Genomic DNA, 19,606 nt, shown 5'->3' with positions numbered 1-19,606 from the left:
CGATTGTACTTTAAAAAAAAAAAAACCAAATCAAAACCATAAAAAATTGAAAATATGAAATTGATGGTCAGGGGCGAGCATTAAACTAAAAGTGTAAAATGTATTTAGCACCGATCCCATATACCAATGCTGAGTTTATCAATGATTTACGTGGATTTTCAACTTAGTATCTTGTACTAGAATTTATTAGGAAAAAAGAATATGAAACAAATAATTTTTTTGCAATTTTTTGTTTGCCTTTTCGAAAATTCATAACAAATTAAGTATGAATTTACAACATTATATTTTTATGTCATAAAGTTAACCAAACAACAATAGGATAAACAATGTTATAACAATGATATTGGATAAGGAACTGACTAAATGAATTAAATTTTGAATTTGAATTAATGTAGACTGTCACGATGTACAATATGCTGCCGTAGTAATGCGGTAATCTTTTTTACTGGATACTTCGTCCATTTAGGATTAGTACTTGGGAATGCCATACTAGCGGTGGCATAATTTTTATTATCACATACTACATCCATTTCAGTTTAGCGCTATAACTCATAACTGCTTTATTATATTAGTTGATATATATATACGAGTGTAAAACTTAGAGTGTTACAATGTCTCTAGTTTATATAAAACATTAAATAGAATGCATTTGTTATAAATAATGACCATGTCCCTTTTGGGCGTTTCAAACTAAAATAAGAAAACCGTTGAGAATGGTTTGCAAATGTTTATTGTTAAGCGTCATAAACTTCATTTAATAAAGCGTCATTTATAAACACTCCACACGGAGTTCTATAATGGCATTCTTCCTCCTATTAAATGTTGGTATATTCTAAATCTGCTGGATCAACTGATCATGCTTGAAATGGAAACAAATGTATTTTGTTACTCATCTATTTTACTGTGGATCATTAATCTTTTATTTTCCTTATTTTTTAAGCTTATTTGAAAATTTAGACTTGATATTGATTTTTTTTATTTTGCTTGTTTGAAATAATAATTTATTTAAATAACATTATGTTCCTTTTTCTTGTACATGTCATATAGATTTTTCAAAAATTCAAGAATTCTAAAACAGGGAGAAAGCTTTATTTATATCGTGAATTATAATTTTTTTTTAATTTTATTAATTTTAGCTTATGTTGTAGATTGTACAGGTGAGATAACAATTAACCGCGTTTAGCATATAAGCATCTATTGTGCTCGTTAACTAGGTGTGGAACAAAACCTAAAAAAGTTCCGCCGACTTGGTGAATTCGAGTACCTTGAAAGGTTCGGCAGGTATTTCGCTCAAATCTGCTAAAAGATCAACCAATTACTCTTCGTCCTATCGTCAAAATCTACAAGTACCTTCACTTTCTAGGCCCAGCCTGAGTAATTTAATCTTAAAACGATTAAACTTTTAATGAAAATTTGGGTATTTTGGGATGATTGCAAATGCTATTGACACAAATGTCAATTTGAAAGGGCTAGCTTACATATTTATAACGTATTTTAGGTACTTTTAACAAAAATGTTGTGGAATCTAAGTATTAAGGTATTGTAGATTTTATAAAATATAATTTTTACATTTTTTACTTTCATTTTGCTTTTTTTTATACATTATTCTTTTGAATTATTCGAACGATTATCAAACGTGACCAGAATCGATTATGAATCGATTAGAGCTCTGAAGTCTGAAATTTTTTTTTTGCTACTGAAATTTTTTTATTTTATTTTTGTGGACGTTGTAGTTTTTGCTTTTATTTTTCTTTTTTTTTTTTTTTCTATTTATTGTTATTTGATAAACGTGTCAATATTGTTGCAACAAACGTACATGAACATTGTAATGAATTAAATTTTTCAAATTTATTTTTTTGACAAATTTTTTGTACGAGAATTAAATTTGTGATAAGAAAATGTAATATTCTTCTATAATTTTATTTTAGTGAATGAAAAAATAATCAATGGTTAATGGTTGGTAATTTGTCCTATTTGATTTAAGAAATATTTTTAAAAAAATTTATCAGACCGATCAGACTATAATATAACAGTATGGAATTGTGACAATTAAATGTTGTCTTTGTTTATAGATGGCACTTAAGGTGTTAGACAGACATGCAATTTTTCAGTTTTTCTAATATTGTTTAATTGCTTCTATTTGTGTCCCATAATTATTTATATTAAAGTGCTGATACATGCAAAATCTATATCATTACAATTAATAAAATAAATTAATATTTTGTAATTTTTTACAGAACTGATGATAATTTTTATTTGATTCAATCAATTTATGTTAATCCAAGAGAGTTAAGTTGCTTAATATGTACGTCCAAAGAATTTGCAATCAATCAGGCTATAAGGTGGGAATTCAATAATAAAATCAAAAATTTCTAACTATATTGATAACTATTGAACAACTACTATAACTATGATTATGATATTGCCGGTTTCCAAGTGATTTCCAATGAAAATATTACCGAATTAAAAATGATCGAATTATTGTTATTTTTAAAGCTAGAGTGACTGAATTTTCCGAAAAAATCGATTACGTGAATTCGGAACACATTAACTAGAAAAATAAAGAAAATTACTTCTCATCTTGAAAATGAGCAATTTCATGCTCATAATTTTGTTAACTATTAGCTATATAAGCGAGTTTTAGCGACTCGAATAGTCGAATTTTGGAAGATTGGTAAATGTGCATCGTAATTATAAATTTTTTTTTTAAAGTTAAAATTAATTAAAAAATAACTATAAAAAATATTTTTTAAAAAGCTTTTGAAATTTGAATTTTTGTTTGCTTTTTAATTTTCAATTTTTTTTTTTCCATTTAATTTGTATTCAAGCAATATATTTTTTTTATAATAATTGTAGCCAATAATTTTTGTAGGTTATGTGTATTTTTAATAACTTCCTGATGTTAATTAATTTAATTGTTTAAAGAGAGCGCGACGATACCGGTGTCGTTAATCGTTAGTGACTCAAATTATTATTGTTTTTTAACATTAAAAAATGAAAACAGTAATAATAGTAAATGTTATGCCATTGAGCTTTTTTGATATTTTGTGCGTGCTTATAAAAACAAAACAAAAAATGAAAAAAATTAAAAAATTATGATTTAGTAATAAGAATTTTTAGTACGTGATCCTTTGTATTTTATTTATTTATTTTTGTTTTTATAAATAGTTTTTATGAATTAATAGTTATTTTAGTATAATAAATAAATAATAAATATGACTTTATTACCTTAGATTTTGAACTATTTAAGGTCAATTAAAGTTGCCTATATTTTTATTAAAAATCGATAGTACAATTGAATGACAAATTTTTTAAATATATTTAAGGTTTTTGTTTCAAGTACTTACATAGAATTAGTTAAGGAAAATTTTTAAAATGTTTAATAATAGAAATAATATTGAAAATTTTAAATATTTTAAAATTTTTAATAATAATTTACTTATATTAAATTCGTAGAATTAATGGAAATTATTAAATTCAACACATAGTGCGATACCCAATTATGAATTATAACGCCTTAGTTAGAAAAATACACCTAATTTTTAAAAAGACAGTGATTATTAGAATATTATTCTGGAGTACGAAGTACATAATTCATATTATAAGCACATAATTATATGAGGAGTTCAGAATTCAATGAGTGTAAGTCATATTCCAAGCGTGTAAGTCACAACTGAGTTAGTATATGCAAATTATTATGGTTTATCCATAAATAAATTAGTTTGCGAGAGCACAGTTTGAATCTTTTATACATACATGGTCTGATTTCAAAAAAAATTTTGGAAAAAATCTCAGTTTTTTTTTTCAGAACAATTATTTTTTTCTCGTATGTGAGGGAAAACGATCGGTACAATTTACGTATGAGTGGATAGTTAATATTAATAATGATTTACTAATAATTCATGTAGCTGATTTAGATGAGAGCGTAATGCTTAATGAAACCAAGGTTCCAACTCAAGGCTCTTTAAATATCATGGACATTTTCAAAGCCCTAATGTCGTGAAATAGATTTTGGGAGAAAGTTGTCTCTATTGATTTCCAAAAATCGGTAAGCATTTGGTTGTGTTGTTAAAAAGTAGTTGCCGGCCTATTAGGGTGTCGTTCTTTGAAATTAGGTCATTTCTAACTCCAAGTCATAATCTATTTTATAATCGAACATATTGTTTATCTTATGGTACTGATGCATGTTCAGAGTGCATGTAACTTTTATGAATTTGTTTTGCTTATTTTTTCAATATTCTTTAACAATATGATTTTCAATTGACCTAAATTTTACTTTCATAATAATATGTCACAAAGAAAATGAAAATAATTAAAATTTGATATTCTGGCCAGGTTCATTAATTTGATATTAGTAGTCTTAACACGTATAATGTGAAAATTTTTTCAACAAAAGAATTTTTCATTTTTCTTTCATTAAAATTGGAGAAAAAATTTTTTTTTGCAATGAAAATTTCCATTTTCTTTTTTTTTTTAATTTAAAAGAAAGGACACAATAACAATTATATTATCATTAGGAATATCATTATTATCCTGATGACAATATTCATGTTACTCGTATGTATAACTGTAAAACATTAGTATTGCATAATTATATATAGATTATCGATTATTTTGTGTAATAAAAAATTAAAATTTTGCAATTTTCATCATAGATTTAAAGAAAAATTTTATAAAAAGTAATATATTGAATGGTTTTACAAGTGTACGTGTACCTTTTTGTATATAAGGTGTATTAAAATCTACTTTGTACTTACCCTTAAACTTAAAAGGAATTTTTCAACATCGGATTCTGGTCGTTGCTCTTTCATTGCAATAATTTTTCTATAATAATGAAGAAATATGAAATTTATTTAATTAGTATGTTAATTAACTTTATATTTAAGAAGAGAGCAAGAAAATAGAGAATGAGATTTACTACCCTTTCACTGATTTCTTTACCTTATTGTCTGATAGACATGTTCAGCCATTGTTACATCACCGCAAACATAAATATGTCCCTTCTCTGTTACTATTAAATTATAAAGATCATCTGATTCACGAGCAGCTAAATCTTGAACATAAGTCTAAAATAAAATTTAGAACAATATTATAAATCAAGATAAAGTCGTAACTCTAAAATAAAAATTGTATATTAATTTATTAAAATGCAAAATCTTACTTTTGGAACATCAGCTTCTCTAGATAATGCTAAAAAGACTCTATTTAATACACCAAGTGATTTCATTTCTTCTTTTTCTTCTCTATATAAATCTAAACTACGTAAACGACAGCCGAAGAATAACCAAATTTTAGGCATTTCTGAATCTGTATTCTCAGATTTTCTTATTTCTAATTCTTGCCAAAATGATCTAAATGGTGCAATACCAGTACCAGGACCAATTAATATTGCTGGTCTTAAATCATTTGGTAAATGAAAACTAGGTGCACTTCTTACAAATAAATATATTGAATCATTATCTTGCATACAATCTAAATAATTTGAACAGACACCATAATGTTCAGCGCCTTCACCATCTTCAGAACGATATTTTACAACACCAACAGTTAAATGAATTTCATTACGATATTTTCTTAATGATGATGATATTGAATAGAAACGTGGCTGTAGTGGTGTTAAATGTGGTAATAATAATGATATTGGAATTTTACATGATGGAAATTCTTCAAGTACATCTAATAATGTTGGAAGCTTCCAATGACGCCAATCTTCATATGCAGATGATTCATTAACAAGTATATTAATACGGTCTTGATCATTTTTATCATCACAAAATGTACCAAGCATTGTTAATAATTGTCTTGATGGTGGTGTTGTAATATCAAAAAATCTCGATAATAATTCTCTTATTGAATTTGGTGGAATTTTTTCATGTGGTTCCCAATTTTTAAATATACCACTTGATGTTTGTTTTTCACGTAATATTTGTAATTCAACAATTTCATCTGGATTTTCAATATCTGTGATACGTTTTATTAAACCATCAACAATTTCTTTACGATTTGCTGGATATATTCCGACATGATCTCCTGGTTCATATTTAACTCCTGGGGCTAAAATTTCAACTAATATTGTTGCACGATTTTGTGTATTATCAATACAATCACCATGTAAATTAATTGGTCTACGTTTAATATGATATTTTGATACTTTTTTATTATGATATTTTGTTAATAATTGTTCAAGTGGTTTACGTTCTTTAACAGGTACAAAACGGACAGTATTTGTTGTTAAGATTTCACCTTGTAATGATGCATCAGATAAATTTTCATCAGGATCTAAACAGAATGTTTCACAGGCAGCTCTAAATACTTCTGGTGCCCATTTTCTAAATGATTGCTCTTGACCACACATCTCATCACCAAATGATAATTTTAATAAACGTTCTCCACCTAATTCACCCAATATATTATCAATAAATTTACCAAATGCACAAAAATTTGGATATGCTGATGAACCTAATGCAAATACGGCAAATCTAAAGGAATTAAAATTAAAATTTATTAATAATTTTTAATGATAAAAGAAGCAAAATATCCTGCAAAAACATGACCAAAAGGGTAATAAGTACGGTTCTTGGAAGAGGTTAACTAACAAATTTTCAAAATTTTACCAATTCATGCCATTCATGTAAACAGCAAACTTTCAAATAATGTTTCAAACAACAATAATAATTATGCATGTGTTAAAACTTGTAGGCGTGTAAGCCCATTTAATGAATTATCGTTCGTGGTCTTTTAAGATTTAAATTTACCCTATATTCAAAAAAATTTAATTGGATAATTGGAATTCAATTGCGAACTAAAAATTTAGAGTAACAATAATATTTCAAAAAGAGTACACGGAATTTTGATCACACACTTTCATACACAATTTGGAACATGCATTCAACCACGTTTATGCTCAAACATACAACCAGAATAGTTAATTATTAAGTGTATAACAGCCTTTTATAGTTTAAATTCCAAACAAAAATTTTTTCAAAATTACTTTAATTTTTACATTGACACCCTTAAACTGTTATAACACCTACAGTCCTATATGAAACTCATATACACATATATGTATGAATCCAAACCAAATTTATTTTCATACTGTTGTATAATACATAGTGTAAACATTTTGTTGAATGTCTTCTTCCGAATAACATCATCAATATTTACTGTACTCAAACTTATAATAATTATATTATGCTCTTAACTATATATATACAGAAGAGCACATTTCAATGATAAAATTAAATGAGAGAGAGAAGAAAATGAAAATTTTGTTGTGGTAAACCAATTATCCTGGTTATAGAGCTATGACTGGACAATTTCATAGTAAATAAAACACATATTTCCTCTAAGGACTTTATATTTGTATATTAAATGGACTGGTATTTCTTTTGCTATTGTATAGATGGGAACATGACTATTTAAACAGTTTCCATCGAAAATTATTCTAAAATTGTTGTTTCGTTTAGAAGTGTATGTATTTAAATGAAAATGGTCAAATATTATACACGTACAGTACTCTAGTTTAAGTTTGAATATGTTTGAAATATAAAAATTATTTATTTGAATGTAGGTTTGACATAATGTTGTGCTTTTAGAGCAATGAATTTGTTCTTTGCTTGCGACTCGCGCAGAGCCCACACTTTCTCATAGATACTTCTGATAAATACTGTTATACTACTATACTGTGATTTATGCCGCATAAACATGTAATAGTATCGATTTTACAGATGCTTTAATTTTAAGTATTTTGGACATGGGTAGTGAATTTCGGACTTTGGCTAGAAATATGAGAAGGTATTGACTTTGTGTCAATATTAGCTTTGAAAATCTTTGTTATATAATTTGCATTTTACCTATGGTAAGAACTAACGTTAACTACTACCCTTACATTTAAAATATCTTCTGATTTCATAGCTCTTATTACATTTGGGTTTAATATAAAATATTTACTTATAGAGCTCCACATGATAACCTCTTCTCAAAATTGTAAATCTCAAAATATTTCTATACAAATTGTATGCATGTTTTTTTTTTGCGTATTTTATTTTGGGAAATTTCACAGTTGTCCAAATAAAATTACTTTATATTGACTTGTAATTTTAAGTAATATTAAGTAAGCATATAATAATTATACATATATAAATAGCATATAAATGATTCATTCATTTTGATGTTAAATATGTGGGAAATTTTAAATGTGAAAAAAAAACCAATTAAAAATACTTTAGGCAAAATTTTAATTATAACCATTACAATAACGTTATAGCAAATAATGGTAAAATTTTTGTTTATAATATATATATATATATATATATATGTATATAGTGTGCAATGTCCTTTGAATAATAGTTAAGGACATTTATTTATAATATATTTATGTAGTAGTTTTTAAAGGATATTTCAAGTTTAATTATTAAGTGGTTTTTTCTTCTCTTTTAGGTAAGGAATTATTTTATCTTCATATTATATACCCGAAATATTTATTTATGGTGTCATCACAATATTTTTCCTATCTCGTTATATACTTATGATATTTGACATTTTAAGTTCTTCAATACATTATTGTTGAATATTTTTTTGGGAAATATATTGGTATTGTAGTGATTTTTTTGTTATGGGGGTGTATAATAGTGAGGATTTTAGAAAATAATGTCATATTTTCTATATTGTTTTCCAAATTCCAATTTTAAGAATAAAACTATGCCATAAATCAGTGATTATTATTATCGGTAGGAAATATGAAATAGTTAAAGACTGTTGCAATTACTAAGGTTGTATTTTCAAAAGTCTATTCCAATTATCCGCACATTCCGTTCACAGATAATCACATTTGATTTAGTCTGATGTGCGTCCAAAGGTTTCATTGCAGTTTTTACTTGATTTTAAAAATTTTTTTAAGTGCATCAGATTAAAATGCGACTTAGAGCTGCTGATAGGGTAATACAAATTCTTTTATACTTTTATACAATTGACAATATACACAGGTGTGAAAAAATTGCCATCAAATTGTTCACCAATTGTTCAGCAAATTGTTGTATAGCAATGTATACAGTTACCGTCATGATTACTATGAATATTTTTTAAATATGATCGATACATATAATGGTCATTTTTAAAACATACAATCACAAAAACACAATTTAAATAAGCTTTTGCCTATTATACCAGTTATTTGAAATATGCTAACTAACGAAAAACGAGTTTCCATTTCTAATTTTGATGAGTGATAATACAATCACAGTAACAATTCCCATAATATCATTTGAGACAAGATATATGGGAAATAATATCAAGTGAAACACTTTTTAACAGTTAATATCACAATTCAATTTTGTGTGACATTATTTTCGGAAATCCAAAATTTATTGTATATTTTTTATAAAAAATTTTTTTGAATCCTTTTAATCATAACAAGATTTTTTTTATGCGTCAATCATTTTATTGAATTGAAGAGAATAGATTTTGAATATAATTTTTTGTTTAGTTTATATACTGCCTATATGTATATAAACTATGATTATAATAATACTGGATTTTGTATAAATACTCCATTTACATATGTTATTTTGGCAGAGATACTTATAAAGGAGACTAAGAATATATTTTAAGGATAACAAATCATTTGAATTAAATAAACCTTATATTTTTTTTTCTTAATGAATATTTTCTATATATACATGCATACATATTTTATTATAGAGGAGTTCTTATAAATATCCTCGGCAGAACAGATTTTGTGGTAATTCAATTAAATCATAATATATAGTGTCTCGAATAATTTCCAAATTTTCATTAAATTTTATTGTTATATTAAAAAATTTTAAATTTTATTTTAAAGAAAATGTTAAAATCACATTTATTATTATTTTTATTAATTATTATTACTTTAAATTCATTTGAAATTTATTCATTTAATTTCAATACAAATGAATTTAAATTAAATAATTTAAATATTGAATTTATTAAATCATATTTTAATATTAATAATAATTCAGATAGTTGTAACACTAATAATATACGTTATTTAAAATTTGTAATATTAACAAAAAATAAATTAAAATTTTATTCAAAATTAAATATAAATTTACATGAATTTATTGAAAATTTATTAAAAATATTACATGAAAATTTTAATAATGATAATAAATGTTATATTAATAATATACCAATAATATTACAATATTTTAATTTAAAATATGAAGATATTTTAGAAGATATAAGTGAAATGTATTCATGGTCTGGTAAACAATATCCAATAAGATCAACACAATTAAATTTTTCATCATTATTATCAACTAATATAACAACAGCAACAACAACTGTAAATAATAGTAATAATGATAATTGTAAATGTTATTTTAATATTGAAGATAAAATTTTAACAAATAATTGTAAAAAATATTTATGGTTTCGTAATATATCAAAAATATATGATGAAAGTAATTATGGTATAATTGTTATAATTGATAATTTAAATTTATTAAATAAATATTTATATGGTTTTCCAAGACAACCATTTCATACACCAAAACGTAAATATTTAATTATTAATTTAGATATGAATTTAAATATTAATGAATTTAATAAAAATAATTTTAATATTATTTCGAAATTATTATTAAAATATAAATTAAATAAACATATTGAATTTAATTCAAATTTAAATATTAATAAAAATAATAATAGCAATTTTATTAATTCAATAAAAAATATTAATAATAATTGGCAATTAAAAGGATATTTGTTATTATCTAAAATGTGGAATTATTATGGTATATTAAATGTTGCTTTGCTCTATTATAATGATATGGTAGGTATAATTTATTGGCTTTATTGTTACTATAAATTATAATAATAACTATATATTTAGAGATTTAATTCTTATTTAATATTATTGTTTACGACAGGTTCCTCACTTACCTAGTAAACACAATGACACAAGAAACGGGTTCATGATTATCTACGGTATCATGTACCAGGCCTGTGCTCCTTGCAGGAGCGAATTAAAATATAATATTTTCGTTGAATTTTGGCTAAGAATTCTTAAAGTCTGAACTGCATTTAATTTGCTTAAATTGTAAGTTTAAGTAAATAGTTCTCAATTGGTCAATTATCCTATAGCAATATTCAACAGAAGCAATTATGTTCAATGCGTATTGAACTATAGAATTAAATATTTAAAGGAAAATTCATGAATTCAGCCAGAATTTTCTTAAGATAAAAATTTTGTAATAGTATTTTTAATTTTATTTGGAAATACTATCTCTCGCACCTAAATTTTTTCTATTTATTCTATTTTAAGTGGAAAACCTGTATATTTATCTTCTGAAATTTCTATTCTTAATAATTATAATAAATATTTTTGTTCAATTAAGTGAAAATTCTTCTCAGATACTAATTATATCAAAATTTATTATCATATTTTAGATTGTGATGACTTATAATCCATTACAAGGATCCGATAGCGATTACAATTTAGATCATCTTCGTGTTCAAAAATTAAATCCAAGTAATTATAAAAAATTAATTACAAATGAGAGAATTAAAAATTTAAATGGTTATAAACTTAAAGTTACTTATTTTTATCGTGATCCAACTGCAATACCATGGAATGAATTTCCAATTGGTTTCCTGAACAGTAAATTTGGTGAAGCTAGTAAATATTGTATATGTAAGTTGAATTGCACAAGAATTTTGAATTTTTCATTCTTTGAAAACAATTTTTAAATTATTTTTAATTTGTTTTTTTTTTTCAGTTGGAGGTTTTGATGGTATCCTATTTGGTAATTTAATAAAAGCATTAAATTTTACACCAATTATGAATGAAATAAATAAAGAAAATCGTTATGGACAAAAATTTAAAACTGGAATTTTTGATGGTACTGTCGGTGATATTTTATATGGAAAATCAACAATTGTTGCTAATTCACGTTTTATAATGGATTTAAAAACTGATCGTATTGAATTTTTATATCCAATAGCAACAGATCAATTATGTATAATTGTACCGAAAGCTCAAAGGATACCACAATATTTAGCATATTTTAAATGTTTTCAACCATTAACATGGTCATTAATTGGTATAATATTTATATTTTATGTTATAACATGGCAATTATATAAATATTGGATTATAACAATAAAATCAACTAAAACAACAACATTTATTTCAAATAATCAAATAATTGATCATAATAATTTTTTTCAAACATTTAATGATGTTTTAATAATAATGACAAATGGTACTGTTGCCGGATTAAAATTTAAACAAAATTCTGAAAAATGTTTTATAATTGGACTTTTAATATTTAGTTTAATTATTAAAGGTATATATGAAAGTTCATTAACAACATCATTTAGTACAACAACATATGGTAAAGATATTCATACATTAAAAGAAGTTAAAAAATCTGGTCTAAAAATTATATTAACAACATCAAGTTTAAAGCCAGCATTTAAAAATGATCAAGATAATGATACATTAAGTAAATTAGCTAAAAATTTAGCTATTGATCCCAATTTTAATAAATCAATAACAGCTATATATCGTAAAACATGTTTTATGGATAAACGTTCAGATTTTGAAGTTATTAAATTAGATTATATTTTACCAGATGGTACAGAACTATTACATCTTGTCGATGAATGTATATGTGTATTTCATTCATCATTATTTGTACGAAAAGGTTGGCCACTCATTGATACATTTAATTGGGTAATGGCAGCATTTTATGAAGGTGGTAAGTAACTATAAATTTTTATATATTTTAAGATTTTGGTAAGTTGTATTCCTGAAATTCGGTCAATTGTTTATTAGTGTACTCCACAATTTATATGTTTTTGCATTAATGATAGGTATGGTGCAAAATTTTCTTTTCGTAAGCTCAAAGTGAGCTAAAAATTAAGCTATAGACATGAAAATATAAAAACACACATATATAGAGGTGGTTATTTTTTCTAAATAACTTTTGAGTTCGGAGTCTGAAATCTGAATTTGAATCTGGAAATAGAACCTAGAACATAAATGCGATTTAAATTCATTTAGTTAAAAAACTGTATAATCTAGATCAACTCAATTAAATTTTCAAAATTTCCAGAATGAATTTTTCCAAACGAGTTTCTCCTTGAACTTGTTACAGATAGCAGTTTAGAGTAAAACGGAGCCTAAAATTCTGCCCTACATGATGTCGTATGTAGTCACATTATTATTATTATTAGCAGGTCGATAGCTCAACATTATTATTGGCAGCTCTTGCTATTATTATTATTATTGTTAGATTAATATAAATTTGTTATTGTACAATTTTGCTAGATTAGACACAAAGATATGCTTATAGCTCTCCAATTCAATCCAAAATTACATATATTTTAAAATGTTCGTAAACCATTTCCTTTTTCATTAATTTTTGTATTTTATTTTCTTTTTGTAGGATTTTATAATTTTTGGTATGCACAGGATAATAAAATTTTGAGCAGAAAAAAAGAGATGGCAGCAATTAATAAAAATAGTCGAAATTTATTTTCAGTTAAAAATACTGATCGTCCATTTACAATTGAGGATATAAAAATAATATTATACAGTTATATAATTGGTTCATTAATTTCAATTATAATGTTTATTGGAGAAATATTTCATTATAAATATTGTAATAAAATTTAATAGTAAAATATTAAATTAATCTGAAATTTTGCAAATCTGAATAAATTTATAGCACATATACACAATTTTCTGTTTCATATTAATTTAGATTTAATTAATTTAGCTTTTAAGATATAGTATACTAGATGCTCGCACACTTATACAATGTTCAATAAATTATATGTTTGCTATAATTATTCAATTAGATTTAAGATAAATGTATAATGTACAAAAAGGGCTAATATTACAAGTGATAGTCCAAAAAGACTTCATTGTAAAGAAAAGTTCCAATTTATGAAAAAAAATAGCTTGTATTCGCTAATATTAATAGCACTAGCTTGTGTTTTCTTAATAAAATTTGAAATAATAACAATTTTACATTAATATTAAAAAATTGCATACTTTCAGGATAACGATTTTTTTTGCTTTGTGAATTCGGTAAACATTTATTTTATTCTTAAGTACTTAGGGATTTCTTATAAATTTTTCGCTTTCTAATTAAAATTAGAAAATAAATTTAATTCTTCTTTTGTATATAAATGATATTTTTGCATTATTTATGTAAAATTTGTAATTTTAATTAAATAAAATTTTATTCTAAATGTATAATTAATTTTCTATACTGTAATATTTCTATACAAATACCTCATCTATACTACAATATTATATTTATATTTACTTACCTGACATTTGATAGTGGTCCAAATGTTTCACTTGTTAATGTTTCTGATGTTGAACCACGTAATGAATCCAAACGATCAATTTTTTTAAATTGTTGTAATACTATTTTTCCTATTTCTTGACGTGAATTTACTTTCATAAATGATTTTGATGATGAAACGGTAACACTAAGTGTTTTTGTGTTTTTATTTTAAGGAGATTAAATTTTTTATTTTTTTTTTTGGGGTTAAAAAGGGAAAGTAGATTGAAACAAGAATTTTTATTCTTTTTATTATTTTCATTGTGTTGCTATATGTTTAATTTTCTCTAATATAAATTTAAAATTTAATTATATTTAATAAGTTTTAAAAAAACTGAACAAAAATTATATTAATTTTAAATCAAAAATAAAATAAAATTTAAATTATTAGAATAGTAAGTAAAATTATAAAAATTATTTTATAATAAGAATAAATAATATTTAATTTTATAGAATATTTACAAAAAATTTACATTTACACTAAAACAATTGAGATTTATTGGTTGTAATTTAACTCTGTATAAATAATCTTAACTTATTAATAAAATTTAAAATCCGACTACCTATACATTGTATATTACAGCCTTTAACAGCACACCCTTTGTTCATTAGTATTTATTCTTTAAATATTTTATATATTTACAATTTACGAGCAATGGCCGAGCTATCATCACTTTATTTACATTAATATTTAAAATTATTTTCATTGTGAAAACCCATTCCCATTAAATTATTTGAAGGACAAGATCATGCTGCAGTTATTTTTCAGAAATAGTAAAATTTAATATAAGGGGGTTCGGGAGTAGATATCTTTAAAACAGACAAGCTTTACGATTTCACTAAAACTCGGAATAAAATTAGGGGCGTTTACCGTTGTTGGAATTAATGGAAAAAAATGGACGGCTTTCTGATCTACGTCTGATTCCAAATTCACGGTTGTACCAAGATCTAGCTTGAATTAATGACTATACAAATAAAGCAAGTATTAATTATAGAATTGAGCAGAAAAACAAAATCTGAAATTTGGATTCCAATCATTTGAATCCAATAAATTTTGTATTTTACACGAATCTTTAATAAACTGTAAGGGTATGAAGAAATATAGTATTTACTTAATGAACCTTAAAATTTACTTTTAATTCTACATAGCTGCAGAATTTTCTATTTAAGCAAAATTTCTCTTGCATTTCAAATTGAAAGCATAATTAATTAATCTAAATAAGAGAAAATTTAAATTTCATCCTTATAGAAAACATAAAAAAAAATTATATTTTAACTAAAATATTTTTGTTTCTGCACTTTTATATTAAAGCAACCAATAATTTATTTTTCAGTAAAACACTCGCATACACACATTTTTTAAAGCCAATTCAATTTGCAAAAAAAAAAAAAAAAACGAAATTCCTTTTAAAAAATTTTTGCAAAATTTTATTTAAAAAGTTTTTTTGCAGTATATGATGAAACTGCTGTGTTATTTTATTAAATAAAGAATGAACAAAATAATATTATTAAAATAAATGAAAACAAAAACAAAAAGCAAAAACAAATTCGCATTTCCGACGAATTTGTTCCTCTCATATACAATAACTGAGAAAATGTGAATAAAATCCAAACTTATACAAAATACATTATGTAGCTACATGTGTATTTTGGGACGATATATATGAATTTACATATTTTTACGGTTATTCTTCGTACGGTATATAAGAACAATATTATTTGATGAAATTTTTAAAATAAATTAATTTTGTGTTGACATAAAAATAATGAAAATAAGAATAAAAATGTAAAAGTGATGACAATTACTGGTATGAACAGAACAAATGAAATGAAATTTGGTTCGCAGGTAACTTACTCATATTTTTTAACTTTTGCATGCATTCCTTATTCTCTTTTTTTTTTTTAAATTTTTATTTTCTATTGATTTTTGTTTTATTTTTTCTCTTTCTCTCTCTCCCTCTCTCTCTGCCTTAATATTTAATTGTTTGTTAATATTTTATATTTACTTAAATTTTAAATATGAAAATTTAAGAAACATTACATAACAGAAACGAAAAAAAAAATAAATAAAACTGAGAAAAAATTTTAGTATGAAATATGAGAGAATATGAAGTAGCAAAGCAACCGAACTCTCAGATATTAAAATAATTCTCTTATTTGCTCTTAATTAGCTTCAAAATTTGTTTGAAGTTTCTGATGTTGTTAGAGAAATTTATGTATAATTTTAATACAAAAACATTAAGTTGAGAATAACAGCAACTTAACACTCAATTTAGGATATTTAACACTCAATTCAAGAAATTTCAATTAAGTTATGTGAGAGAGAGATGTTGTGACGATAATCACATTTAATCTTTCGTATGTTTCTTCGTATAACAGCGTGTGTTTTTATAAGATTTTGAATATTTTGGTTTAATTTGACACCCAGCAACAATTTACGAGACTTAGTACAACAATCTAATTTAAATTAATATTTAGTGTAGTTTTAAGAAAATTTTAATTTTTCTCTTTATTTTATTTATGATTATAATTTATAATATTTACCAGACCTTATCAAATAACTGAATATCAAGCGACTGAATTTTAACGTCATTATGTTACTAATTAGTAAAATTTTTGTTTTACTACTGAGTGTTATAAATGGATAATTAATTTAATGAAACAGCTGAATAATTCTGCAAAAATATTTTCACACAATATCCTGACATCCTTAATTATCTTCGTCAGTTCAATTTTAACTTCATACTAATTTATAATATTTTAGCGATTCAGGTGAAAAAATATGTGTAGTCGTATTGTTTTATTTATAAATTTATTTGTACATATTTATGTACATATATACGTACATATATGAATATTTTATCAGTTCTTTTTAAAGGTGATGATAATTAATATTTATAAATTGAAATGAAAATTTTTTTGAACAAAAGAAAAATTCTTAAAAAACCAATTTATTTAATTGAAAATTTAATAAAATTGTAGAAATGAAATTATTAAATTTATTATTTTCCGCATATTTGTATGAAATGTAGATATTCCAAATTATCTCTGCCCCATTTCGCTGATGGTTGTGATAAATTTATTTATGAATTTATGAATTTTTATATGTTGAGTACGCGAAAATTTATGCAAACATTTTTCTTTTTTCTTTTCAGTTGAAATTTTTTTGAGCAATTTGTTATAGCTCAATAATGCTCAATGTTATGAGAAATGTGTTGGGAGTAATATTTATTTTTAGAAATTTAAATTTTATTTTTTCCGAAATTTAATTTTAAATTTAAATTTGTTGATATAAATTTTTTATTTTTTTGTATTACAATTGAGTACAAAAATATGAGTTTTAATTAAATTTTATAAATTAAATGAAAATTTCAAAGTATGCAATTTAAAATATGAAAGAATTAAAAAATTATTAAAACAAATTTATTTTTTAAAATATTTTAGTGTTGAAATTAAAATAAAAGTCAATTATATTATAAAAAGGTTTCTTTCCTGAAACTTTGGTTTTCTAGATACCAAAGACTGTTATAAATTTATATAATATACTTTGGCTTTTATTGTGTAATCGAACAGGCTTGGTTCAAAATCTTCTTATGGCTCATAAAAGATTCCTTCAAATCAAATAAATATTCATTCAGATTAAAAATAATTCAAGGTTATATAACAGTTTTGATAAAAAATTTGTATACGTTTTCTAAACTGTTTTAGATTGAACAAATATTTTTTGAGTTCAGTAGTGAAATAAATGAACAAAATTTAAGTAGGTAACAATAATTCGATTTTGCTCATTTAAATTATAAAATTGCATGCAATTATTAGGAATCTATGTCAAATTCGAAATTTATTAAGCTCACTCGATTTGAAAATTAAGTTGAGACAGCAGATTAAGAGAAATAGCTAGAGATCAATAGCTCATAATTTGATTTTGAGCAATAAAATGCCAAAAATGCGATCGTAAATGTCGCCTAGTTTCGGAAAAATTTAATTATATCCACTATATAAAGTATAGGTGTGTATAACAATTTATTAATTTCTAAATTTTTAATAGTACATGTGACACTCTTGGTAGTGTACTCACATAATTGATACTCTTGGTGGTGTATGTTGACACATAATTGATATCGTATTAAACTTCCCTTCTGAAATCCACACACGAATCTTCGCAATTACTTAAAATTAGGAACAAATCTAAAAGCTACAGGAATTACTATTGAAAAATTATTCCTGTTTTTCATAACAGAAATGTGAAACCAATATTATTATATTAATTTTATAAAAGAATAACTTTCATTTTAATTTCTCTTTTTCTATAATCTTAAGGATTATTAACTTTATCACCTTGTCCAATGTTTTTTAAAGACTAAAAAAAGAATAAGTTATAGTTTCTAAAACTTGTCTAGCAGATAATATCAAAATCACAGAATTATAAGGCAAAGAGAAAAATAATAAACAAAAGAGGAAAAACAACAAAACCATAAGGAAAAAGAAAAACAAAAGCAAAATTTCAAGGACTTCATATTATCCTTTTTAAAAAGGATACAACTTTAAGTGATTTCTCTCTTTTAATTGTAACAGTCATATTTCTGACATAAATGACCAGAATAGGAAAAAAAAAATAAATGCAAAAACATTATTATTCAAGGATCAAGGTAATTTAAATGACCTTTGTTTTTGTTTTGTCTTAAATAAAAATAAAAACAAAACTAGTTTTCTTTTTTGCTGCTCTTAGTTTTTCATTTTCCTGCTGATACTTGCATAATATTTACTTTAACAGGAAATATAACAAAAAACTGTTATATAGGCTGTTTTGCTGTTTTCATTTTGTGTTTTTTTGATTTTATTATTATTTGGTAACGTGGGTGTAAATGTGTGTATGAAATACATATATTACATAGGCACACATGAAATGTTCTTATTTGTTTTAGTTGGATATTTTCTGTATATTTAAATATGGGAATTTCATTTTAACCGAAAATTTATTAAAGGCATAACAAAAGAAAAAAAGTCGTGCACACTTTGAACTTTAAATTTAAAGCAGATATTATTTTTTTGTGTTATTTTTTGTCACATAAAGGACTAAAAGGGAAAAATTAAATGACGGGAGTCCTTAAATTATTTTATTATATAGCTTGTTTTACAAAGTTTAAAGTTTATTTCGTTCAAGATGTTTTCGTAAATTAGATAACAAGTTTAATTTAAAACATCAATGATTTTTAAGGGAAGAAGCAGATCTCATTTCATATGTTGATCGTAAATTTTGTAAATGT

The 19,606-nt window shown here is 23.9% G+C and overlaps 1 protein-coding gene across 4 annotated transcripts in view; it reads right to left on the bottom strand.

Annotated features, from left to right (window-relative positions):
- LOC129618573 (nitric oxide synthase) overlaps positions 1 to 19,606 on the bottom strand; it is a 199,967-nt gene that overhangs the window by 4,745 nt on the left and 175,616 nt on the right. For all 4 annotated transcript variants that reach the window (XM_055533403.1, XM_055533406.1, XM_055533404.1 and 1 more), the window contains exons 18-21: positions 14,323 to 14,487; positions 5,162 to 6,479; positions 4,942 to 5,066; positions 4,758 to 4,824 (exon numbers count right to left, since the gene is read on the bottom strand). In XM_055533403.1, coding sequence (XP_055389378.1) covers positions 4,758 to 4,824; positions 4,942 to 5,066; positions 5,162 to 6,479; positions 14,323 to 14,487 — 1,675 coding nt within the window. The remainder of the gene's footprint in view (positions 1 to 4,757; positions 4,825 to 4,941; positions 5,067 to 5,161; positions 6,480 to 14,322; positions 14,488 to 19,606) is intronic.

Source organism: Condylostylus longicornis, unplaced genomic scaffold (assembly GCF_029603195.1).
Source record: "Condylostylus longicornis isolate FDR11 unplaced genomic scaffold, ASM2960319v2 ptg000009l, whole genome shotgun sequence".
Lineage (NCBI taxonomy): Eukaryota > Metazoa > Arthropoda > Insecta > Diptera > Dolichopodidae > Condylostylus > Condylostylus longicornis.
This window is presented reverse-complemented; position numbering and strand designations above follow the sequence as displayed.